Source organism: Ursus arctos, unplaced genomic scaffold, assembly GCF_023065955.2.
Source record: "Ursus arctos isolate Adak ecotype North America unplaced genomic scaffold, UrsArc2.0 scaffold_5, whole genome shotgun sequence".
Taxonomy (NCBI): domain Eukaryota; kingdom Metazoa; phylum Chordata; class Mammalia; order Carnivora; family Ursidae; genus Ursus; species Ursus arctos.
The window spans coordinates 48,020,768-48,047,816 of record NW_026623067.1 but is presented as its reverse complement, the minus strand read 5'-3'; the positions used below and the strand labels follow the sequence as shown (position 1 = coordinate 48,047,816).

General features: G+C 38.1%; 1 protein-coding gene across 7 annotated transcripts in view; it reads left to right on the top strand.

Annotated features, from left to right (window-relative positions):
- PDE4D (phosphodiesterase 4D) overlaps nucleotides 1-27,049 on the top strand; it is a 710,048-nt gene that overhangs the window by 338,174 nt on the left and 344,825 nt on the right. Inside the window, exon 1 of one of the 7 annotated variants that reach the window (XM_026498403.4) lies at nucleotides 1,285-21,858. The exons of the other annotated variants lie outside the window; for them this stretch is intronic. Coding sequence (XP_026354188.1) covers nucleotides 21,770-21,858 — 89 coding nt within the window. The 5' untranslated portion in view covers nucleotides 1,285-21,769. Of the gene's footprint in view, nucleotides 1-1,284; nucleotides 21,859-27,049 lie in introns of those variants that run through there. 7 annotated transcript variants of the gene reach the window in all.

Genomic DNA, 27,049 nt, shown 5'->3' with positions numbered 1-27,049 from the left:
AATATTCACTGATGTCCAGGATAGAATGGTTTGATTATTCTCCAAATGTTCTTCACCTTCTGGAATATTCACATTCCAATCAATTTACCCAAAGCTTTTAGAAGTCCGGCAATAAAACTGTTTTTCTCTAAAACCGTTGAGCCAATATTTTCCAAATCATGTGATTCTGTAGTCTTTTCCTTATTTTTATTATCCAACTGAAACACTTAACATCTAAAAAATGAGTATTCTATGCAACAGTTTGGGAAAGTTCTCATATCTATTTCTGTTTTTAATAGATAAAATGGTTTCTAATCCATGTTTTAATAGAGAAGAGCAATTGCACCAATAATCTAAAAACAATGAACTTGTGATCAATGGTGACAAATTGACCATATGTGCTCATATTGTCTATAATTAAATAGAGGGATTTAAAATAAAGGGATTGGAGGGGCACCTGGGTGAGGTGGCTCAGTCGGTTAAGCAGCTGCCTTTGGCTCAGGTCATGATCCCAGGTTCCTGGGATTGAGCCCTGCATGGAGCTCCCTCCTCAGAGGGAGTCTGCTTCTTTCTCTTCCTCTTCCCCTACCCAACCCCCCACTCCGCTCTCTCTCGTGCTCACTCTCTTTCTGCCAAATAAATAAAATCTTTAAAATAAATAAATAAATAAATTAATTAATTAAAGGGCACGTACAGCACAAAACAGTATCTTTCTGTGAAGTACTGGCATAGAAAGAAGCTTAGTAGGAAGGCAAGAAGACAGTAGCTCTTGAACTTCTATATGACTGTACTGAAGACTTTGAATAATCCAATTAGTTAAATACAACGTTCACACTTTACAGATGAGAATACTGAGACTCAAGGGGTGTAAAAGAACTTGAGTTATCAGGCTGTAGTAGAACTGGGATTTAACTTCGTGTTGGTCTGACTCTAAAACCATTTTCCCCACTATCTGCATTTGACTCCCAAAACTATGTCTTATAACACACAGATTTTCCAGGTCCAGGAAATTATTTAAGTTTTTGGTCTAAAAATTCACCTACTAGGTTCAGACTACATACAGCAAGGGTTTCATAGTGCAATTGGTCTGTAGAGAATGTCACCGCCAGCCCTACTGGCATCTACAAGAACTAGCAAGCATTACTTACAGAGAATGATTCACAGTGATCATTAAGAATTAACTGTGTTTAGGATGACATTTTTGCCTAATTTACCAGAGAAAAAGGAATTAAAATGCAATCTGATTAGAAATTTATTGCTTTTTTCTTTTCTTTTGCAGGTAAGTTTGGAAATAATTTATTTTGCTTATGGAATAGAGGTATGATGTCACTTTTTCTTGCATTTTATTTTAATTGCTTTTAACATGGGCCATGGGAAATAATTTTGTTCTTGTTCTTGTCTCTGTCGTTGTTATTGCAAATTTTGAAGGTGACATTATGTGTTTAAGGTATTGATTCAGGTGTTTTAAGTATATGATTCCACAAAGTAAACCTGTGCAGAGTATGTGTTTGGGTTTCTGTGTCAGATACAAGGGAGGGGGATTGTATCAGGGATAAGGAAAATATAAGAAGAGCGAAGAATATGCATGCAGTGAGAGTCTGTAAAGCTGAGAAGGGCAGCGACCTTCACCTCCAGGCATATAATGTGCAATGGCTGTGAATGTGTGTCCCAAGAATAAGATGCCTGTTCCTGAGCACAGGCAGTCAAGCAGAGGCTTTTTCATTCAGTCTTCTAAGCCCTAGGTTTTGTGTTTTCTTCTATTATCATGCAAAATTTCTGGCCAGGGTATTGCTGATATGTATCTTTGAAAAAGGAATGGTTGTACCATTTTGAACCAAAGTCAAATTTTAAGTTAGAAAACAGTAGAATAGATCCACTCCTGGAAACCATATGAAAAAGGAAAAAAGAAAAAGAAAAAAAAAAGCTCTAATGAACTATACATTAACCATTTCAGAAAAGAGGAAGTAAATTTCAGTAAAGCTTCTCGATAGACAAAAGAGAAGATAAAATACCAGAGGCACTTAAGAAGATGTGGGATTTGCACTGGGGAAGGAAGGCAGCCTGTTAAATTGCCTCCATAGGTCTATGGTCTTATTATTGTGCACTGTGCTTTCATTCATATATGAAGGATGGGATTGCGTGAGATTTGAATGAACCACGTAACAGAAGTAAATTCCATGTTAGTTATAAATGATATGTTTATTGTAGAAAGACTTGTTATAAAATGAAATTCAGCCGAGTAAGTTTGAAGATCTAATTGCTTTATTAAGTGATTCATGAATTGGGCAGCAGTCCACCTAGCAAGCAGAGGGGAGCTCCGGAGAAGTTGTACAAAATGGAGGGCTTTTATAGAAGGTTGAGGCAAGAAAAATATTAGTAAAAGAAAAGGATTGTTCCAAGCAAGGTCACTTTCCGTTAGCAGAGGAGCAGAGGGTTTTATCATGCACTTTACCTCATCTTGGTAATGAGGCGGGGATGGAGAGGCTCCCAGTGGCGGACTCTTTGGTCCCCATCAGAATTTTCCTGACTGGTTAAGACTATATTTCTGGGGCAGGTTGAAACTGCATTGGATTTTGCATGAAGCCCTGGTTTGGGGACTCTGCCCAAGTGACGCCATTTGGGGCCTGTGGTTTTCTTTTTAACAGACTATATGTGCTTTAAAAGTTATTGTAAGCTTTATTACTAAATGTATCAAAATAAACAGAGGTGGGAACACTAAATCTATTCCTAGTCTTAAATTCCTCCGAATCAGTAAGAGTCGGTAACAGCTCAGGAGTTAAAAATGTTCTTGGGCCCCTGGTCTTGATGGGTAAAGAAATGTGATCTCATTATATTTTCACCAGTATAATCGTATCAATGCCGAAGTCATGATGGAGTCATTATTATCACCCCGAGCAGATCTTACAAAAAGCCAGTACTGCAAATGTTTTCACTGAGACAATATCAATTTGGCACTTGAACCACAAAACTTACTGGCCTGCAGCTCTCTGTGTTTTAACTAGTATTTCAGTAGTTGATGGAAAAAATTAGAATTAAAGGACGTGTAAAATGCCAGAACATCTTTAGGAAGAGAATGTATTTTTTTCTGTCTCTCTAGTAATCTAAGTATCAGAGAAGTTCTGTAGCCCATGGGTCAGCAAACTTTTTCTATGAAGGGCAAGAGAGTAAGTATTTTAGACTTGGCAGGACAGAAGTTCTCTGAAGTAACTACTCAGCTCTGCTGTGAGAGTAAATGCAGGGATCCTCAGACAATGTGTAATGAATAAGCACGGCATGTCCCAGGAAAACTTTATTTACAGAAAGAGAGGTGGGTGGGATTTGCCCTGTGGCAGGTTACCAGCCCAGCTCTAACTTCCCTTGAAATGAAAAATTTTAAGCAAACTAAAAAATTTTTGGAAAGGTATGTATTTTGGGCACCTCCTAATATAGGTAAACCCTTTATAAATAGGAACGAAACAGTGTTCAACTATAGTTTAGAAATAAGAAATATATTTCTCAAAAGCTCTGATAAATTTAAACACTAGAGGGCACAAAAGGATATTTTTAAGTAAGGATATTTTTGTAAACAGAACTCTACAATTATGAAAAACTGCCTCAAGTAGAACAATGTGACCTCAGTGTGCATAATTTGTCAGAAATGTCCGGCTGCATCTCCAGTGACCTCACTGGCCACAAGAACTTGAAGTGTTTGACCAACTCTGTGTTGCTATAATAACAGCCATACATCTTTTTTTAATGCTTGCTTTTGACCTTTTCATGCAATGTGGCCAAACTTATGGATTCATATAGTGGGATTTTTTTCCCCGTCTTATAGGAAAAAAATCATTTTTTACATTGCTCTAGGTTCTGATTTTCATGTGGTATGGGTCCTCTTGGCAGTAAAACAAGTCATCTTCAATTACCTTATTTTTTCTAATCTTAAAAAAAAGTCATAATAAAATAATTCACGCAAATAGAGTGTGTTCCTTTGATTTTTGAACTAGTTGGAGGATTTTATTTCATAAAAATGATTAAAACTCCTCAGGACCTCAAGCTTTAAAAATGATCATACCCATTCCTCTAGTAATTCTGCTTACAGACATTTGGATTAGGGAAGTAATCTGAGATATTAAAAAGATTTATGTTGAGAATATTGCCACAAAAGTACTTATATTATGGAGAACCTTGCATATATTTTAAGTTTTCCAGATAAACTAACATTTAAATAAATTTTGATGTTAGACTCAGCCAGTAAAATCTTATCAACCATTAAAAAGATTTTCAAATAACTTTAAATGATATGGGAAATTGTTTAGAGTATAAAATGAAATGCAAAGCAGAATTCCAAATCATATACCCTAAACTCTCAATCAAATGCTAAATTTAGATGGATAAATTTATGTATATACACATAAAAATAAGGAAGAAACTGAACCAGGAGATTTACAACAATTACCTCTGGATGTAGAATATTTTTCTTTTCTTATTTTACTTTTCTGCATTTTCCAAATTTTCTAGAATAAGCATTCATCATTTATATAGTCATAAAAAAAGGTTATTCAAGCTGAAAATTACTTCAGCATCTCACAGCCCTTATTTGGGTCTGATTCTTAGGTCAATGCTGGTAAAAGTCAGCCAGTTATAAGAAAAATATGTTATTTTATGCATTAGAAAATGCATTTAAATGAATTATTGATTGTTAGGCAGGCACATCCATAGCGTCGCCTTTTCAACCCTGTGGGATAAGCTAATGTGTCTTGCTTCTGTGTTGTGGCTGAGCTGCCGTGCCCTGGGCAGGAAGAGGGGAATGAGGTCAGGGAAGCAGACCAGGGAAGCAAGAGCCTGCTGCAAAGGCTGGTGGTGCTGGGATTGAGCACAGGACTTCCCCCAGAAACTCCCTGGACTGTGGTAAAGCAGGCCACGTGCAAAACACACATGAGCATGTGCACGCATGCTCATCCTCCTCACATCTCCCTTCGACATCTGCTTTCTGCTCTTGCTTTTCCTTACAAATGGGCCTCAGGGAATGTGTATGTATGGTGAGGGCTGGAGATAGAAACAGGAGCCTGGAGAATGCCACATTGGACTTTACTCTGAACACAAAATTCCACAGGATGGCTTTGCGTAAAATATTGGAAGGAGTCCCATAAATAATATTGACAAAAAACGCCGTAATTGTGACAAAGCAAAAGCTTGTCACTAGTTTCAATTCAACTTTTCCTTGTGACTCTTTTAGTAGCAGGAATGATGGGCTAAAAATGTAGCTTTTTCCTTTTTTTTATTTTGTAAAAAGGTATCTGAAAGGGTGAACATGGCATAAGCAAAGGCACAAAGTTTGAGCTACGTGGAATAACTGTTTCTCTTAATGCACTGTGAACTGTTTGACATTTTCCTCAGAGCTTTCAGTCCCTAGTACCTAGGAGATTGAAAACTGTGTGATGAGATGGAACTGAGACTAGCTAATTCCATCAAACAATTTGTGAGTTAATTTTCTCTATATACAATTTTCTTTTTATTTTTAAATTTTGAACCAAGTTGGCTTTTAATATAAACCGATAGAATCAGCCATTTGGAATCGTTTATGAGGATATGTCAGACGTTCTCAAGTTTGCCAGCTTATTATCCTCAAGTGATACTGGTTTATATATATAAAATGTTCTCAAACATAGCAAGGTGCAAACGAAGCTGTAAATATTCAAGTATTAACTATTGTCCATTGGGTAGGTGGAGAAATGGATGATATGGCTTATCTAAACTAACTACCAAAGGAAATAGAGAAGCTTTTAAACCTTTCTGGAACAAAGCAGAATTAAATATTCATTAGAAGAAGGAATAGCAGAATTTAGAGGTAAATAATGAGATTCCCCTGAAATCTGTCTTGTAAGGAGTTGGAGGGATTCATTTAACATACATTTACTCCGCTCCTACCGTGCTGGGCAGTCCCAGGGATACATGCCCCTAGAGGTTCGCAGCCCAGGAGAACACTGAGCATATTGCTCTCACTCTCTCAGAGAGAAAGGGAGAGTACAGTGTGTGTGATGCCCTAGATAACAAACAAACTAAAGAAGTAAAGAATACTTGTTATTCACCATAGACACATTTGACATGTTTATTTCCACTTACTCATATCCATATCTCACCAGATAACCCATAGCACGTTCATGTCCAGCCTTATGTTTTTTCACTGCCTTATTTATTAGTTCTCAGATAACCTGAAGAAGAATGAATCTGAGCTTTTTTCACACCTGTAGTAGGTTCACGTTAAATTCCAGGGAAACTATGGACAGATCTTTTTCCAGCTAAAGTTGACATTGCCAGTAAGGACAAAAAGTTTCCTAACTGAATATGAAAAGTATGGAATGATACTCATGGTGTAAGTGGTGATATATCAAGCTGTTTCTATTTCATATCCACAAGTTAGATGTATTATTATGTACCTCAAACAAAATAAAATAGACTTTCAAGAAGAGAGCAGATTCCAGAGGACCTCTCTGTAACATGCATATTAATGTTAAGTGATTTATGCCTATCATAGTGCTCTATGTCTAAAAAACTATATTGAAAGGATGAGTAAGTTCTAGAGTTCTGCTGTGCAGTATTGTGCCTGTAGTTAACAATACCATGTTGGTGCACTTGAAAATTTAAGATCGTAGAGCTCATGTTATGTGTTATTACCCCACTCCACCCCCACACACACCCAAAACCAACGAGACTTAAGGAGAGTTGTGGAGGTGATGGATATGTCTGTTACCTTGATTGTGGTGATAGTTTCATGGATGTACGCGTATGTCTAAACTCGTTAAATTGTATACATCGAATATGTGCGTATTTTGTGCACCAGTTATACCACTGTACAGTTGGGGTTTTTGTGACTATAGTTATTATATATGTCAATGTCTTGGATACTGAGAAAAAGGAAGATTTGGGAGGGAAAAATTCATGACACTGTCTCCCTGGCTCCAGTATTTTCCTGCTCAAATCCTTGTGGAAATAGAACAAATATTAAGTGTTCTAAAATTCTTCTTTCATTATTTCACTCCCTTGCTCAGGAACTTTTGATGCCGTCTCACTTCTAAATGGAACAACGTTCCCCACTTCCAACATCACATTCAAAGTTTTCCAGAGTCAAGTCTCAGCCTTTCTTTCCTACCTTTTCTTAGCTATCACTGTCTATAATAACCTCCCCTCTCAATACCATTGATTTATTTCACCATGCACTGGATGTGTCTCGTGTTCTCATGCACTGATGTATCTTGCTTCTAAAGAGCAGCAACTGCTTATACTTGTTATAGAACAATAGCAGTCACAGTGTTTGATAAATATTTGATTAATACATATCAATATTTATCTCCTATGGCTGTCAGATCAGTGAGTTCATCCACTAAGCAAATATATATTGGACTCCTACCACTAACAGTCCCTATTCCAGTTGCTGGCATGCAGCAGTGAAAAAAGCAGAGTCTCTTCTTCGTGTGTGTGTATATGTGTGTGTGTGTGTGTGTGTGTGTGTGTGTGTGTGTGTGTGTGTGTGTAAAACTTTATTTTTTTGTGGGGGAGATAAGCAATGTAAAATATACAAACATATACAAAATAACTATGTAATGATGATAAGTTCTATCAAGATAAATCATGCAGAGGAAAGAAAGAGAGTGATGTCAGTGCAAATAGAATAGGTAGCCCTCTGTATTAAACTGACATTTGGATCTTAACAAAATGAAAGAACTATGCAGATATCTGAAGGAAGAGCATTTTAGGAAGGGAAATAGCAAGTGCAAAGGTCCTGACGTGGGAGCAGCTGCCTTGTGTTCAAAGATTAGGAAAAAGACAATTAAAAAAAAAAAAAGACGAGTATGGGTGGAATCAAGTAAGCAAGTGGGAGAGGAGAAGGAAAACAGGTCAGAGAGTTAGGAGAGGGCTTTTGTAAGCCATGGTAAAGAGTTGGGATTTTATCCCAAGTGAAGTGGGAAGCTAGTAGAGGGTTTTGAGAGGAGAATTGATATTCCTCTTCAAAGGGACACTCTGAGTATTCTGGTATTCTGTGAAGAATGGACTTGGCGCAAGGGCAGAAGCAGGGTAAATGGTTAAGAAGCCACCGCAATAATTTGGGTAGGAGACAATGGTGACCTGAGCCAGGGTGGTGGCAGTGGAATTGGTAAGAAGTGACCAGATTCTGGCTATAATTTGAAAACTGAGCTGACATCAATCGATGATGGAATTTCACATGGAGTAAGAGAAAAGTAAATGAGCCAAAGATGATTCAAGGATTTTAGCCTGAAAAAATTAAAAACTTGTGCTTTCATTTGCTGCATTGGGGAAGAGAAGGGAATAATAGGTTTATTGGTGGGGTGATGGAGACATGCACTAAAAATTCAGTTTGGGCATCATAAGTTTGAGCATCCTATTTACGGTAGAGGCTTCAAGCCCCACCCCATCTCTTATTTACCCACTCCAGAGTTTCCTTGCATGTGTGCTGGCCATTTTCTGTGTGCCAGGTCAGCTTCTCATCTGAGGCACCCAGACACCTTCTCCAGTACAAAGGAGCTTGCCAGATTGTGTGTGGGCTTATGACTGAGTACTCCCAGGGGTAACCTGCATGCATTGAGGGACTAGGGAATACTTATACACCCCAAGTTCCACATTCTGCAGAGGGACAATGCCAAGACATGTCAATACCCCTTAGAAATTTCCCCAGAAGATTGAGTTCCATTTACCCACAGCTTATTAATGCACACTTTATCAGACTTTCCTCTCTTCCCACTGCCTTAACTTCATATAATTAGGTCCCCACCTCCTCTCCAAATTAAGGACCCATACCAAGAATTTGCAGGGTCTGCCTGGGAGGAAGTTACCCTAACATCATTAGAGATCCAAGAAGGTGGTGGAGATACTCTTTTGGACATCAGGGAATATGTCAGGGTGGAGATAAAACGGGGAAGGATTAGTCTTTTAGAAACTTATTTGAAAGCCTGTTGCCCAAGATCTGAATATGAATAGGTTCCTACATGTACTTGATCCTTCCTCAGTGCCTAGTTACTCTTTTCCACATGGACACAATGATGTTTATCAGTGAACAGTCTGAGCTTTAAGCAAATGCTACAGCAGAATTTCTAGATAGTAGTAATTTGAATAGTGATGACACCTACGGGGTTCTTGAGGACTCATCTTGAATCTGCCTTTGCAGAGGAAGCACGTTGTTTTCACTTTCCCTATATGTTTATTTTGGGTGGTTTTGGAAAAACTGGTGGAGAACATGGAGGGCTACCTAACGCCATCCTTTGGTTGTTGTCTTTGCCTTTTAATCCTGGTTTATGCTCACTCATACTTGTTCACTACTTTGGTTCAGGGTTCAGAAGCATGATTCCTATGGCATCGTGTAGCCAGCAACAGGCGACATGAAGACTATATTCACTTCCAGTCAATTGTTAAACTGAATGTGAAAACAAATCATTCTCTCTCCGGTTTTGACTCAGACAAGGCACAATTCTTCTTGTACACATTGCATCACATTTCAGAGGGATTTCCCCTTTGCACTGGACATCCAGAATTTGTTTTTTCCTGATGAGCAGTTATTCAGATACTTGTAAATTAGTGGAATCATTTATAGGAATGAGATTTTTTATTCTAACTGAAAAGTTAATTCCAACACCTAAAAATAACCCCACTTTCACATTACTAAAATGGTAATATTCTAATCAGTGGCTCTCACATGAAGTTTCAGATGACTGATAACATTTCCAAATGGTACTCGTAATCATACAAACATTTTATAAATAATGGTTCTATATTTTTAAGATAAATAGGCAATATTTGATTTTAAATGTATTTAAATGTATTCCCCAATTTTTCATACTCAATTTTCTTTTGTCAGATTGAGAAACAGAGCAAGTTTCTGAAGTAATGGGGACAAATAATGTTGATTTACTATTTTGAGAAGTTCTTTTAAATGGCATTTCCATTAAAAAACACAACCGTGTGAAATATTTATGTACACCTTTAATAGCAGATATAGGAAACTGCGTCTGTGAATTACCTGTGCACACATATGTGTCTTCTGAAAGGTTTGGAAGTCAGGCATCAGATGATGAAGGCTAAGCAGATGCTTTTATGGCTAGTTGAAGCTCTTGGCTCTCTCTTTGGGTGAAGGCTCAGTCATGAGAACCTCTCTTCACAAGGGGGCACTGTGCAAACATCTAGCTCTTCATAGAAGAGCATTTTCTCACAGACTGGCATGAAGTGCCTCTTTGAATCTCTGATGAGTTCTGCAGCATTTTTGCTTTTTACTGGCCCTGACTCTTCTACCTCTACGGGGCAGACTGCTCTGTCCTCTCTAGTGAAACGTCTGCAGACCGCATCATGCTGTTTCTCATTCGATTTTAAATCATATCATCGTAGGTGTTAAATGATGTGTATGCTTACCTGGCTTTCCAGCACTTCTCCCTCTGACCCTTTACCATCTCAGCAACGTGTAAACTATAAGACATACTTAAGTTAACATACATTTAAAAGTTTTTCTTCATGGAGTTTTGGTTGAAATCTAATCAAACTGAAAAAAAAAATTTGAGTTTCTAGTACCCTATTTTTAGTTTTATATTATTATAAAAGTAATTTCTATTTGTCATAGAAAACTTGAACACTACAGAAAAGGAAGTTTAAAAATGCCTACAATCCTAATACCCAGCAATAACACTATCAACACTTTGGTGTGTATTTTAATTAATTGGATTTAATTGTAAAATGCTTGCCATGAGTAGAATCTTTTTACTATTAGCAATTTCATAATGTGCTTCTCTTTTATTGAAATATAGTTGATATATAACATTGTGTAAATTTAGGGTGGCCAACATGTTGATTTGATATATTTATATATTATAATATGATTGCATTATAGAGTTAGCTAAAACCTCCATCCCTTCATATAATTATCAGTTCTTTTTTGTGTTGGGACTTATAGTTAGTTTGATGATCATAATACAGTATTGTTATCTATAATCACTATGCTGTGCATTAGATCTCCAGGATTTATTTAACTAGTAGTTACAAATTCGTACCCTTCAACCACACCTCCCCTAATTTCCCACCCCCCAGCCTCTGGTAACCCCCATTTTACTCTCTGTTTTGATGAGTTTGACTTCTTTAGATTCCACATGTAAGTGATACCATACAGTATTTGTCTTTCTCTGACTTATCCCACTTAGCATTAATACCTACAAGGCCCATCCATGTTGTCACAAAGGGTGGTATTTCCTTCTTTCCCATGGCTGAATAATATTCCATTATGTATACGCACCACTTCATACTGCAGTCCTTAACAAAGTATTAACACTAACATCTTGAAAAAGCCACTGCATGCTTTTTATAGCTACATTTGCTATTCTCACTGGACTGCTGTAGTGAGGTGGTATTAGAGTTGAAAATACACATCCTTAAATTAAGTACCTGAAAAGTTGATCATCTGAATCTGAGATGCTCCACCGTCCTTGGAGCACCTGAGAGCCCCAGCTTTGGACAAGACTCTGCAGTACCTGCTCCTTGATTGGATTCCTTTTCATGCATCAACTCGAAACATGAGCTGAGAGGATTCAGTACTTATTTGTGTAAGTTCTTCAGTATCATGGATACTAAAATTAGGTTTCCTCTGTCACTCTTGTGATGTCATTTGAACTTGACTTGCATGTCAAATTGTTGAGAAGGTAGCAAGCTGACATTTCCATAGGCATATCAGGAATAGTGGGTGAAAAGCAGATTCATTGATGTTGGGATTTTCTATTTCATTTATTACTGAAGTAGAGTCTCTTTCTTGTCCTTAATGGACTAGATTCATTATATTCATTAAATTCATTATATTCATTAAAAAAATAGAACAAGGGGCGCCTGGTTGGCTTAGTTGGTTAAGTGTCCAACTCTTGATTTCGGCTCAGGTCATGACCTCGGGGTCATGAGATGGAGCCCCCTGTGAGGCTTCACGGTCAGCATAGAGTCTGCTTGGATATTCTCTCCTCTGTCCCTCTCCCTCTGCCCATCCTCCCACAAAGCACCTGATTTACAGATCTTATAAGGTATTTTGTATCATATCAATAACTGGAATAGTCCAAATTATCCCATTCCTAACCACCTGACTGAACTCATAATTTACCAAGAATTACTGGGTATGAAACAATCTCGAAAACATACTGCTTAGGACTAAACTGGAGAAGAACCTCATGGTTGACTGTTTATCACTTAAATGGATATTGATTTTGATAATTCATAATCTTTGATATCTTTAACATTTACTTTTGATCATTAACTTATTTTTTAGCAAGATTCAGGAATTCAAATTTACTATGTTCTTTATATTACATAGGAAAAAAAAAAAAACCCTCATTGTCTGCCTGTACAAAGTCCACCCTTTAAAATAGACTAATATTAAAGCACAGAGACTTATAATTTAGGTTTAATATAATAAACAATGTGTAAATATTATTCAGCTGAATACTATAACAGTACAGTTCTCATTGTTCAAGTCCAATATTGTAATTTCCTATTAAGAAACATTCTCTTAAGGGGCGCCTTGGTGGTTCAGTTGGTTAAGCGTCTGTCTGCCTTGGGTGCAGGTCATGATCCAGGGTCCTGGGTTGGAGCCCCTCCTAGTCAGGTTCCCTGGTCAGCAGGGAGCCTGCTTCTCCCTCTGCCTGCTGCTCCCCCTGCTGTGCTCTCTCTCTGTCAAACAAATAAAATCTTTAAAAGAAAGAAAGAGTCTCTTAAATGTTACCAGCATAAACTAAGTGGTAGATACCCAGGTGTTCACTGTAAAATTCTTTCAACTTTTAGTTATTTTTGAAAATTTTCATAATACCATTTTGGGGGAAATATCTCTTTTTGATATGGCAAGAACCATATTCTGTTTCTTCTTTTCTGAAACAAGTTTTATGTGTCCTGTCGTGTTTGTGTTTTGAACATCTATAACTCGGCTCGTTCTGGAGTACTGCAGGGCTGATTGCCCTATTTACGGCATGCTTATTTTTCTCTTGATTTGTAAAAGATGCCGAGGCACAGTTTGTCAGTTTTAATGTTGTGAGCACTATTGATACACTTTGTTGAGAAAACGTTAACCGGTACAGGTTACAGAAATGTTTTTATGAGGTGAGATTTTTCCTGGTTGCAAGCCTCTCTGAAGACGGAGCAGCTTCCATTTTCTTTTGTATTCCCAACCACCTAGCACGGATTCACACCCACGCTTGACACTAGTCATGAGACAAGAGCTTCTTTATAAATGTGTCTCTCCTGCCACCCTCCCAGTTTCATATAATACTATGAATTGACTGTCAGGGAAGTGTTTCCCCTGGGCCAGCTGCTGAGGAAAGTGTTTTACCAAAAATATCTCATTTGATCTGTTTTTAATGTTGATCATCTGAAGAATCACCTTCTCCTTAATTGTATTTATTTTTTTTCATAAACAAGACCTCAAGCCATTTTCCACTTCTATAAATATTTTATATCCCTTCTCTTCCTATTTCCTTGACACTTTTAAAAAATGTAAACCCTAGTCCAATTTCTTATAAGGCTGAAGTTTCAGTCTTCAGTTCAATCAGTTCTAAGGTCTGTTTGCCACAATTGTCTTCACCATTAATTGTTAGTATGCATAAAGCATAGCACTCGGCACATAGTAGATGCCTAATATGTATTTGCGAGTAATTGGGAGGGAAGGAGGAAGAAAGGGAACGGAGGAAAGAAGGAAGGGAGGAAGAGTTACCTGTTGAGAAAAATTTCATATGGAAACCACTATACGCTGTATCTTTCAGGATTTTGTGATTTAGTTAAGCTCACTCTTAGAATATCAAGAAAAATACTCACTGCCCCAAAATATTTCATTATCTAACTATTATTCAATACTGCTAGAAAACCCAGGGCTATGGCTTTGTTTCTTTGACTGCAGTTTTATTTTCAAATGTAAATTCAATCCCTTATGAGTTAGGTATAACTTATATATCAAACTAATATAGGTACAATTTAAATCAGCGTTTGAATCAGAATTTGCTATAAATAGATTATTTTACTTGATATCACCTGACCAATGAAAAACAACTGTGCCTTCTCCAATTTACTTCTACATTTTAAAGGCAGTAAATTTGATAGAGGAAGTCCCTAATTTAGAAATGGCTAATTTTCCAAAATTTAGAGGCATGCTAAAGTTTCAGTCAAGGCTCATTATTTACCACTTACCAAACTTGGGAAAGTCACTTAACTCCACTGAACCAATAGAAGTAAAATTAGTGATGGCCGTGGAAGCAAGGGCCAGGATGTGCCCTGTTATCTTACTAATGCCCTAACTGTATAGATCTCTGTTATAAATTTCTTAGGTGGTTTTGAGAGATCGCTAGAAAATGGTACCTTACGTTTTCTGCCTCCTGTTACAAATAAATACCAATAACATAAACACACTTTGCTTTCTTTCACTGTTGCTGAAATACCCCGATTTCTATTTTAGCTCCTAGTGAATTGCTGCCATTGGTTAGACAGACTGAAAAGTGTTTCTGTTTCTCTTGATATAAACTATACGGAGGGAAAATGCAGTACACAGGGCGTTCAAAAACACTGATGTTGTCACTTTTCCTCAAGCCTTGCCATCCCCTCCCAGGCCTCCCCTTTCTGCCTCCGTAACACTCTGGTTATCACAGCTGCGCCCACATGGCCCTGTCCTCAGCCTTGGTCTCCAGGCCCTAGAATTACCAATTTAAAGACCTTGGGGAAGCCACCTACTTTGGAGAGAAGATTCGAGCTAGGCAGAACTGACTCGAACACACATCTCCATCATATATTAGTTTTGTGGTGTCAGCCAAGCCACTTAACCTCTGCGAGCCTCAGGGTTCTTATCTACAAAATCGCAACAACAGGGGCCCCTGGGTGGTGCAGTCAGCTGAGCGTCTGACTCCTGGATTCGGGCTCAGCTCATGACCTCGTAGGTCGTGAGGTCCAGCCCTGCCTGGGACTCTGCACTAAATGAGGTGTTTGTTTGGGATTCTCCCTCTCCCTCGCTCAAACTCCCTCTCTAGAGTGAATGAATAAATCTTTAAAAAAAATAAAATTGCAACAATGATGTCTATCTGAGAGAGTGAAATAAGATTAAACACGATTATGTAATTATTGTGCATATTGCCTGTTTCTTCTGTGAAAATGCAAAACTTGCGCCATGACTTACCTCTCCGGAGTTATATCCTTCCTCAGTTATATTCTAGGCCTCTGTTGGCTAAGAGCATAGGTTTTCTAACTGGAAAAACCCCAATCTTAGTCTCAGATCTGCATGGCTGCATGATCATACGGGCAAGTTACCTCAGCTTTCTAAGCCTCTTTTTCTTCTGTCATAAAACAGAATAAAAATAGACTAAACTCATAGATATAGTATTATGTGGATGATACAAGGTATGTTAAGCCCTTATCACAGAATAAATAACAAATTAGTGGTTGATACTACCCTAATAAAATAAGGAATTACAAAACGATACCTAGACCTTGTGGTGACATTTGCTTCACAGACTCAGTCAACACACTATGAGTGTCAGGGTAAGGAAAGGGGGTCTGGGGGTAACAGGGGTGACAGTAGGTAGCCAGGAACAGGAAAGTTCATGAATGTTGGCTCCCATAAATGGATATACAGATTTAGCGAGATATTGAACCCTGTCATGGAAAAAGTTCACAGTGCCAAAGTTGAACACATGAGATTGTTGTTATTTAGAGATTCTTGGTATTTGGGGTCTTTTTCTTTCTCCCCAGAGAGTGATTTTGTTTCTCAGCCTGGTAATTCCATCACTGCTTTTGCTTGTTTGTTAATATAGTTCTAAAAAGCTGAAAAGAGGCCATTTCTGTCCTTATCTGGTGTGTGGTCAACAAGGAGAGCAGCATGAGTTGGAGTCAGTGTTGCAAATGCTTTTTCAGTTAAGCAACCTGTCTGCAGCATCCTTTAAGTCTTCAAAAAATAAATGAAAATGTTTCTATATGTGGTGAAGCCCAGGATTTTGAACAATTGTGAAAAATTCCATTAGCTCACTTTAGTAGAATTCCTTGCCCCTTAATTTTTTTATTTTTTTTTTTACTTCTAGTACACAGAACCAGTAGAGGGGTTTCATCCTGCATATAAAACATTAATATTTTGTTAAAGGACTAACTTGTAAAATATAATGGCTTGATATTCTGTCCCTTTATATTTAGGTTAAAAACATCACATAGGAGAAAAAAAAAAGTACCTGTCAAAATTGTAGATCGATACCCCTTTTGCAACTGGTAAAATGGTATTGCTACTTACCATGTTTACGAGGTGACCCATCTTACAGTACAGTTTTGAACTCTGGAAATGTTTCTAATAGTAAAAAAATAATTTTCCTAGCTGACCAAAAAGCTTGACATTGTCGGTAGTAGTGCTTAAAACCTTGTGTGGTCTTTTCAGAAAACTTTCATGTAAATTACACTATTCATTCTTCTCCAAACCTCTTTGCAGTAGTTCTCATTTGGGTGAGTGAGGCACTGAAACTTAGCAAGGTCAGGTAGCAGTGCTCAAGATCACTCAAGTTTATGGCAGGAATGTTGCTCCAATACCCTCTATCAGGACTGCCCTGCACATTTACCCAATGATGCTTCATCAAAAAACAAACCAAACCAAAAACAAGAAGAACAACAAAAAAAAAAACCTAATCTGAGGATAGGCCTGTAATTCATTTGGTCATAACAGTGACTGTATTTTTTTTCTGGCTTTATTGTTTTATTTATTTATTTGTTGCTACAATTATGGCTTTGACAGAGGGAACATGTAAGGAAAGAGAAAATAAGTAAGTTCTACCATAGCGAAATGTTTTGTCCCTACTTGGGAACACAAAAGGATATAATAAAGGTGATGCATCTTCTTGTCAAGAGGCCCCGAGGTGGTTATGGGTTTGTTCATTCATTAAACAAACATTATTGTGACTTATTTTCCCAGTCATTTGCTAGGTACTGGGCATCCAATGGGAAAGCAAACATGGTCTATGTCCTTTAGATGGCTAGGTCCATCAGGGAAGCCTGATGTTGAATAAGTAGTGATTACAAATGTGCTGACAGTGACAAAGAGGAAGTGCAGGGTGCTGTGGAGACTTCCCTTGGTCTGGGAAAGCAGGGAAGGCTTCTCGGAGGAAGTAGCTTTCAAAACGAAATTCTATAGTCCACCCTTTCGCTTACTAGTTAATACCTAAGGAGAGGTGTTCTGTTTTTGTTTTTGTTTTTTCAGTCTGCACACATGAATACAATATTGGAAAAGAAAATGGTTTTCTGACTTCTAAAAATTGCATGCATAAAAAATTGGACAATTCCACAATTATTGACCCCAGAAGACTTTTACACACATTAAAAATGTCGTGTTTAGGGGCGCCTGGGTGGCTCAGTCGTTAAGCCTCTGCCTTCGGCTCAGGGCGTGATCCTGGTGTTCTGGGATCAAGCCCCGCATCAGGCTCCTCTGCTGGGAGCCTGCTTCTTCCTCTCCCACTCCCCCTGCTTCTGTTCCCTCTCTCACTGGCTGTCTCTCTCTCACTCAAATAAATAAATAAAATCTTTTTTTAAAAAAAAGTTGTGTTTATTTTTTTTATATCAACTGATTAACATATATTGATTCCAAATTTTTTAAGGAATTTGACTCTAAAATATTACCTGTTGACTTCTTAGAAAAATCTCTTGGGACTTTATCGGTCATCTAGTAGATGCTTAATAAACATGAAATGCATTTCCCTTCCTGCTCGTTTTTTCCTCAGTTTCTTTCCTTCAACCCCCATTTACCCAAGTATTTAGAATGAACTCAGTGCTTTTTTGGTTGGAAAGGGTTTGACTTAATTATCTTCTGAATTGCTAAAAAGAATCCTTAAATACTCTAATGTAAATGGGAACCTTAAATGTAAAGCAAAGCATTTAGATTCACAATCCAATTTTATTTATCTTTTATTCTGATATTTAACCATGCCTCTTGTTGATTGTTTTATTCTATGTTTTAATAATGTTAGCTCTTAGATTACATTTTATTTCTGTTTGTGTCCCAAAACATAAATGAACAAAGAATGTGTTTGTAGCAGCTTATAATAAGAGCGTGCTTTCCTAACGCTCTTAAAGCTATGGGTACCGTCAATTCTGTTAGCATTCTATTAGTGTTACAACTTATAAGATAATTGTCCTCCATTTTAGAACACAGAAGAATTGACCTCTAAATCAAGTAGGCACATGTAAGGTTTAGAATGACTATTTGAAAGCAGATCAAGAAAAATGCTTGTGTTATTTTGTGGCATTTCCATTGGAGTAATAATCGATAGCTGAGGGGTGCCTGAGTGGCTCAGTCAGTTAGGCCATCTGATTCTTGATTTCAGCTCAGGTCATGATCTCACAAATGTGAGATCGAACCCTGAGTTACACTCCATGCTTATCAGGGAGTCTGCTTGAGATTCTTTCTCTCCTTCTCCCTCTGCTCCTCCCCCCACTCACACACCCTCTCTTTCTAATATATATAAATACATCTTTAAAAAAATTGATAGTTGATTTTGATAATACACGAATGTAATAAAATCCAGTTACTGATAATGTATGAATACTAGTTTAGAGAAGTGCGCAAGTCCGGTTGTTAAATTTCCTTTTGGCACGCTCTTTTGCAATTGATCGCTGTGAAAATAGAATTCTTACAATGAAACTCCTGTCAGAGGTAGCTGATAAATGAACATGAAATGAGGTTGTTTGCTTCCACGTTAACTTCTACCACCTTCGAGTCTGTGACCAGCCATGATTTCAAAATACAGCATTATCCTAGACCCTATCTCTGCCTGCCCTGGCTTCCTGAGGCAATGTATTTCAACATAATGCAACCCCACTAATGTAACTCTTTGTTTCCCTGAAGTTCAGTTCACCAACCCCCACCTGTCAAAATAGTGACTTGGAGTAAGCAAATGTCTATGTGAGTTATGTTTAAAGTTTTCCACTTTTAAATTTGGGACTTCCAATTTGATTCGTAGTAACTATCTCCTATAAAGGAAATGCTGAGTTTCTGTGTCAGACACCAGACCCCAAATTTGCCACTTGTAACATCGGAATCTTGGAACCAAAATCCCAGAAATATTCAAGAGTCAAAGAAAATGCCTTATATAGAGCTGTGGAGCATAAGATCTACCTTATTGGGAGGAGGTGGGCATGTTGTTGGGCTTTTAGGGAGTTTAGGAATTATTGGATAACAGTTTGGTGGAGGCAAAGTTTAGATTTCAGAATTTGGTTTTCCTGGGGGTATAACTTTAGTTTCCAACTTGTAGAAGATGAGTTTGTCTCAGAGATGGAACTTCTCTGCCACCGAATCCTGTTTCTACTAATATTCTTATGGGTAAAGAAATGTTTCACAGTGACATGTTAAGATATTCCAAATATTACCTCATTTCTTTTTCTACCCTTTAGTACACGTGCAGTGAAAGTTATAAACAACTGTTTAAAACGTAACTGACAGCAAAGGTTCATCCTAGCAAACATCTTATTTAATTTTTATTTTTTTCCGGTTGTCTATAAATTCTCATGTCTGTGAAGTACTAGCCAGTCCTTCCAAAGAATATTGGTATATTACTTGAAATTAAGTATAAATTAATTAAAATTAATTTTACTCATGATTAATGTCAGAAATAAGTGGCTTATTTCTGCGACCTGACTGAGGCCTGCGAACCTATGGGGGGATTATGTCTAACTGTACAGAAGAAATGAAAAGGAGGCAGTGAGTATTTAAGGAGTACAGCTTTTAGTTCCAGGAAATACTGAGGTTATTTCACCTGTAAAATGTAAAATGCCACCAGTTGGAAGAAGAGTTCTCTCCCACGTGGAAGGTGAGGGGAGCTCATCTTAGCTAGTACCACCCCTCCTGCTCTCATGCCTGTCTGTGTGTTCCCCACCCCCACTCTCCCCGCACCTGCTCTCAGGGGCATCCTCCTCTTCATTCCCCGTTCTCCTATATTTTCTGACTTCAGTTTCAGATAAAGCCATACTACTAAACACCACGTTGTTCAGCAGCTTGTTAACTCTGCCAGGAGTGTTTGCATTTTCTCAGAGCCGTCCCGACGTGGAAATCAAATAGTGTAAAAGAATGCAATGATAATAGTGGAATTTCATCCACCAAGAAGGGGAGACTCGAGTAGGTATAGACACAAGCACTTCCTCGGTCTTTCTCAAAGCATACCTGGAAGGTAGCCTCCAGTTTTGCTCTTGTGAGCTGTGGAGCCGTGTACAAAAGCAGAACACTGTAATTTGTGAAGCATTCAAATATTGCGGGTTGATTCAGAGAGAACGTGTTTGTTTATGAACTCTTGGCTCCTCTGAGTTCACTGCTGTTTAGTCAGCTCTCACCCATCCGTTCCTGGAACCCATCTGTCAGATATCAAAGAGGTGAAACCATGAAAATGTTTTCTATTACTCATTCACAAAGCCGATATGGAACCTGCCGTGCTCTCAAGAACCCCTGGTGTGCCAGATGCTGCTGGGAAAATAAGTGTCCTCTTTACTTACTTGAGCTTTCATAGAAAGTATGTGAATATTTTGGACCCCCAGACTATGTAAGAGATAGATGGGGTGGTATAGGTCTCACAATTTAGCAGATATGGTGACCATCAGTAAGCTCAACTGTCGGCCAGTTTTGTCCAGCTCAGAGTGGGTTAAATTCACTCTTGGGCACTCCAAGCCTCTCTAATCTTATCCAGGAGAAGTGGAGTTCTGCCTTGGTTTACAGTTGAGGTCACCCGTGGGGCAGTGTTTGGACAGGGACTGATGGAATTATGCTGCACTGTTAACATTAAATACCACTCCATGGTGAGGACTGATGACGGCATTGGGGTCCTTTGACTCCTTGCATACAATATCTTGAAATATATGCCTCCCTGAAAAGTGCTGGACTCATAAAACATGCGAAGGGCTCTATTTGGCTTTCATCATTTATTTAATTTGAAAGAAAGTTGTTTTAAGGGATTTATCAGAGAGTTAAGAAATGTTTCTAGGGAATAGAAAATGAACAAGAAAATTGATCTTTGTTGTCAAAGTCATGCATTATAATTCACTCTCCAAGGTGACGCACCATCTCCTTGAGGGGAAAGCTGCCAAAAGCTTTGAAAGTGATCTGCCTGTTTTCTTCGCACACTGACTTGCAGGGAGACGCTGGTATTTCAAGAAGATTAAATCCTTGTGGAAGGTTTGCAAATAATGATGTCCATCCCTGTTTTTAAGAGGAGTTGGAATAAGGAAAATTGTATTTGGCAGCTAGTTGTGTGGAATGTAGTAATCTTTGTTGAATTTCCCCATTGTAGATACGTAATTACTTCTTTTTTAACAAAGGCCCTCTATTTACCTTTTTTTTTTTTTTTTTTTTGAAAACTTCACACTTGATAGTAAAGGTTCACCCACATTCAGTCATACTTTTCATGGTGTGTTTGTATGCGTGCGTGTGTGTGTGTGTGTTGTGCTTTTCAGGAGTGGCATGTGACTATGCTGTTTAATCAGGACTATATTTAAAAACAAATTTGTGAGACAGTGTTGCTCATGTTATTAATGAGATAAGGTCTGAGTGAAGCAAGCTCTGTCGCAAAGGGCAAGTGTCACGCAGCAGGAAGTCCTGGCCATCCCTTCCACCCCTGCTTCGGCCAGCCTGCCACCTCCTTGTCAGCTCATACCACCACACCACACAGAGGAAATGCCCTCACTCAGCTACAAGTGCCTCCTGCTCGGCGCGGGGCCCTGCGGCCCCTGGGCCCTGCACCCACTCTGACTTCACTCTGACTTTCTGCGGTTTCCAGCGATCCTGGCACCTTCCTTACAAATGGCTTTTCTTTGGGATCCTCAGGGAGTCACAGTGCCAGGACCATCTCCCAGAGCCAAAGCAAGATTGCGTTTCTCAAAGTCCTACAGGTATCATTCTTTACTTTGTGTAGCCGGGAAGAATTTTTTAAATCAGTCTCTGTAGCTTTAGCTCTCCCACCCCCCTACCCCCGCCGAAATATGCTTTTGCCCCGTGTTGATCTATTTAACTCCTAACGTGCGTTAAGTTGGCAGTATGCGAAATATGAGTGACAAAGAGATGAACCTTAAAATAGTCAGGGGGTATGTGGGAACCTGAGAAGTAGCCGGAAGTTGACTAACTCTAAAAGCTGATTTTGAGTGTTAAACAGTGAACTTAAAAAAACAGCATTCTTATTACTGGCATCTGGAAAACAAGGGTATTAGCAACCCTGATGGAGTTCCAAGAGCCAACATTGGTCATGCTAACTTGCAGTTAACCCTTTAAATGTCAGGAAAGGTGTCATGCTTGATTAAACGGGCAATCAAACAACAAAAAGGAAATACTACTATCTGGTTTATAAGGGTTTCCGGGTACATGCACATGTAAAAGTGGCAACTATCTCTGGGATCTAGATGGTAATTCAGTGTTTTAATCTTGTCCAGGAGAATTAGACACCATGAAATCAAAATCAATTTTCTGTTAATCTTTTATTTCTGAAGATTTCTGTAGAAATCACATGAAAGATCTTGACTTCATGATCTCAATAAATCGTCAATGACAATTTTGTTTTACATCCAAGTTAGCTTATTTTAACCAAATAGCTAGAAAAAAGGAGACAGTGAGAAAAAAATCTTTAATTTCCTTCTTTGCTTGAGTATTCTAGCTATTTACAAGGAAAAAATTGATTCTTCATGCTTTTTGTGTGTGTGTGTTTCTGATTGGTTAGTCTGTAAGCAGTGAAAGCTATTTCAGGAAAAGCAAATACAGTTGAAACTGTTAGCAAAATCTTGAGAATATCTTTCTTATTTAGACCAAATGCAACATATCTGGAGACATTAAATTTGGATTATAATGTGTTCTAATTTACTTGCATAAAAACATTTTAATTTGGATTTAAAATAATTCATTGGAGTTATTTATTTTAGACAGTATGGAAGATAGTGCCCTTGGAACTTATAGGGAACTGTAAAATCAGAGAAATCAAATTATATACTTCACTTATAGTAACAATGCACAAGCAAACTTTGACAAGGGATAAATAAAAATTGGCAGCTAAAAGTGTAAGTAGCAATTCTATTAATTTCTAGTTCGAAACAAAATAAATATCATTTGTTTTTATTAATTATATTAATTTATTAGTTATGAATACGGTTCAGCATTAGTAATTATACACCCTACTATATGCTTTGCATTCTACTGAATGCACATCTCATGCTTATTATTTGCATCTCATGCTTCTTATGTACTAAGTTGTATGCTCATCGAAGATTTGAAAACATTACAGGGCTTGTTTCCAATAGATGGTGACTTCTAGACTCTCCTCCTCATTGATACCTGATAACGAGTCCCAGGATACCGTACATGTCTAACTACTGGATGGTGTGAAAGGAATAGGATGTGGCACTAGTGTTTCAGAAATCCCCCCCCCCCAAAAAATGCAGTTTAAGCTGTACTGTATGATTTGCAGATACATTATGAAACTTGCCTTCATCTGGCAAAGTTATTTCATTGTCCTTCGGTCACGTTCTGATCCTTTCCAAAATACAACAAGCACTGGGATGTCTAAGGGTGAGTTTTCCATGTATTTAAGTGCCCATGTTGGTAGTTCAAACAAGCGTTTTTCCTAACAAGAGGTTAGACTGACATCCTGAATCACCATCATGGGCCAGTCTTCTTTGGAGTTTGAGAGACTTTGTCCATTGATGTGCTTTAATTTGTATGTGAATAGCACATGTAATAAACTATTTATACATACTGTCTTCACTATTCTGTGAACTGTTCTCCTTTGTCTCTCCATTTGAAGTATAAATCCTTTGAGGCCAGAGGCTCTCTTATATGTGACAGGAGTGCCATTAATGCATATTTGATGAAGCATCTTGCTGCGTTGTCTTAGTTGGTATCACCCCTTTATTTGCAAAGTCAACTTGTTAAATAATCAGGGCCTATCACAGGCCAAGAGTCCAGTAGAAGGTTAGGGAAGTAGGAGGGCAGTAAGCCGCTCTGGTCTCACATTTTCAGAGGTCTTGTCAGTACTCAAAAAGATTATGCATTCAACTACAGCAATGCACTGACAATAATGAAAGAAAGATGTTTATTGTATAGCTATAAACTTTTAACAGGCCACACCATCTCAAATGAACCATGAATCCCTATGCATATGTATGTGTACACACTCTTAAATTCTACAGTTATCTTTTGAATAGCACATTTTTGTTGCATAGCATTCCTAGACTTAAAGGTATTAAACTGCTTAATGTAAACATTTAAATTTTCCCACAGTTTTGCAATTTTGTTTTTGCATTTAATATGTGAGATCCTTAAAACATGGAAGTAGCCTAAGATTACCTTGACCTTTGAGAGGCATTGGATATGATTTTACTGTTGAAGCAACTGAAATAACTGGGCATTAGCCAACATTTCTTCATTAAATTTCTCCTTTATAAGACTGCTGGTTTAAGAAAAGTATTTTATGTTCTGTAAAATCCTCAAATGTGTCTAGTATAGTATATTGCTTTTTCTTTGAAGATAGAATGGACATGAATGCCTGATACTGGTGGTGAGCTTAACTTTAAACTGGAATAGTTTTCTTCAGCGTTCATTCAGGATAAAGGAAAGCCATGTCTACAATATATGAAATTCAGTTAAAGAGTCTGCTTTGTTAAAGTAATAGCAAATCACATACATTGGATGAGTATTCATCCCTGAGAAATACGATTTTGAACAGTTACATAATGCTTAAAATACATTTGCAAGTGGTTTTTCAGCAGTGACAAATTTTTGTCTTTTGTGGGTAAAATACATTTTTATAGAAGGCCAAATATGGTTAATATATAGCTTTATTAAGCCAAATTTGATTTGCTACAGAGAGAAAGAGAGGATTACATACTCAGGAGGCTACTTTTCCTCTGTGGCTCTGGAATGAGTGCCAGTCCTCATTTAGAGCCACACCTCTCCCATCATTTTAGAGGAAAGAGAAGGGAAGAGTGTGTTCATCACATTAGGTTTGAGGAGAGAATGTAAATGACTGAATTTATGTTGGAGTTTTAAATATGGTACCTAAAAATAATAATAAAAAAAAAATTGGAAAGAAAATGATCTGGGAAGGAAAGAAAGAAAAAGACGTAAGACTTAGCAGGTTGGTGGACTCTGCCAACTCCCCAAGGGAACTACGGGACATTTTGTCTTTCTAAATGTTATTGTTTAAAAGTATAGTAACTTCAAGGAAACTTTAAATAGAAAATTACTCTTCAAGAAATGGTCTCATCTTCCAACCAGAACAAATCACAAAACTGTCTGCTTTCTCTCCTCTCAGAAAGCGACATTAAAAAAAAAAAAAAAAGAAAAAAAATTACGGGGTGACTGTGGAGTGGGTGGCATGCAAATAGAAGAGAAAGTCATCCAAGGTACATTTAGGACAGAGAGGGTTCTGCTAGCAATCCACAGGCCAGAAACAGAAAGCAGTTCTAGTTTTACCATCTCTTACACTAAGCGGGGTCGTGGATGCACTAAATAATTGAGATTCTCAGAAAAATCTCCAAATCTCTTTTTCGCCAATAGTATCAACATCAACATCCCTCCCCCAGGATTTTAACAGAGCTGCCAAATAGGTGATTAAATGAATTCATTGATGCATACTTATACCTCTTATAGAAGGGTTAACAAGTAAATTTTTAAATATGAAACAGACCGATCAGTGGAAAGGAGGATTAACAACCAATCAGATGGAGAAACAAAAAGCACAAAGTGATATTGGAGCCATGGAAAGATAAAGCCGTTTTTACTAAAACAAAAGCCCTCAACGACCTTAAATCATCCCCTGTGCTCTTAGAAATTTACGTTCAGACCTGCGACTTGGATCCGGACAGCCGATAGTAGCAGACGCGGGCAAGGACAGGAGCAGAGTGTGGTTTCAACTACTCCGTTACCACGGAAACCTGAGCAGTAGCACGTCAGTTGTTGTCAAAGTAAACCAAGCAGTACGCACTAGAAATACGGGCTGCAGCCAAGGCCTTAGGAGGTGAAATGGGTGCCATCAACAAATCAAAGTGACACTGGGATGTCACTTCCCGGATACCACATTCATGCCTCCCATCGCATAGCATTTTTTTTAAGCTTTTCAGATATAAAAGACATGATGACTCTTGTTTTTAGTGCCCCAAAACTCATCTCATTTAATTCTATGGGGAAGAGAATGGGAATACTTACCACTAAATAAGAGACAAAGAATGGAAGGTTCAGGGATGAGAGGCCACACAGACACAGGAGGGCAGTCAAGTCTGGAGTAATAGTAGTAAGTAATAAGATCTAATTTCTAACGGCCACTTATCCGGTGCCATGCCACGTCCCCAGTAATGTACACACATTATCTCTTTAATGGCACAAAACAAACCCACGAGGTGGATCTAGTATTGTCTTTATTTTGTAGCTGAGGAAGCTAGGCAGAGTTTAAGAAATGTGCCCAGGCGTGACCCCCAGCAGTCTGTCCCAGAGCCTAGATTTCTAAATAGTCACTCTGCTACCTCCAGTTTCCTGACCAAATCTTCCCATGACCACACAAGGAGGAGTTCCATCATGAGAGCCGCTATGCTAATAGATTCACTGTCCTTCTCGCTTCAACTCAGAATCTTTCTCTGAAGAAAGAGCACCTTGTAATTTGATGTAGAACATGGCTTAGTGGTCAATTAAAATATAAAGTTACTAAATAATATCTGAACTGTCATCTAACCTGATTGATACTGGTTTAAAGCAATGTTAAACAAGAGCATCAAAATGTAAGTATTTCTTGGGGTGCCTGGGCAGCTCAGTCGGTTAAGTGGCCGACTCTTGATTTCAGCTCAGGTCATGATCTCCGGGCTGTAAGATTGAGCCCTGCCTTGGGCTCTGCGTAGGCGTGGAGCCTGCTTAAGTTTCTCTCTCTCCCTCTGCCCCTCCCCCTGCTCTCTTTCTCTCTAAAAAAAAAAAAGATTTCTTAAGTAAAACAAAAACAAATAAACAAAAAAACCAAACCAAAAAAAAAAAAACAAAAAACAAAACAAAAAACCAATCAGTGATTAAAGCAGCCTGGCTCTATCCTCTCCCTGGATTTTACTCCATGGGCTT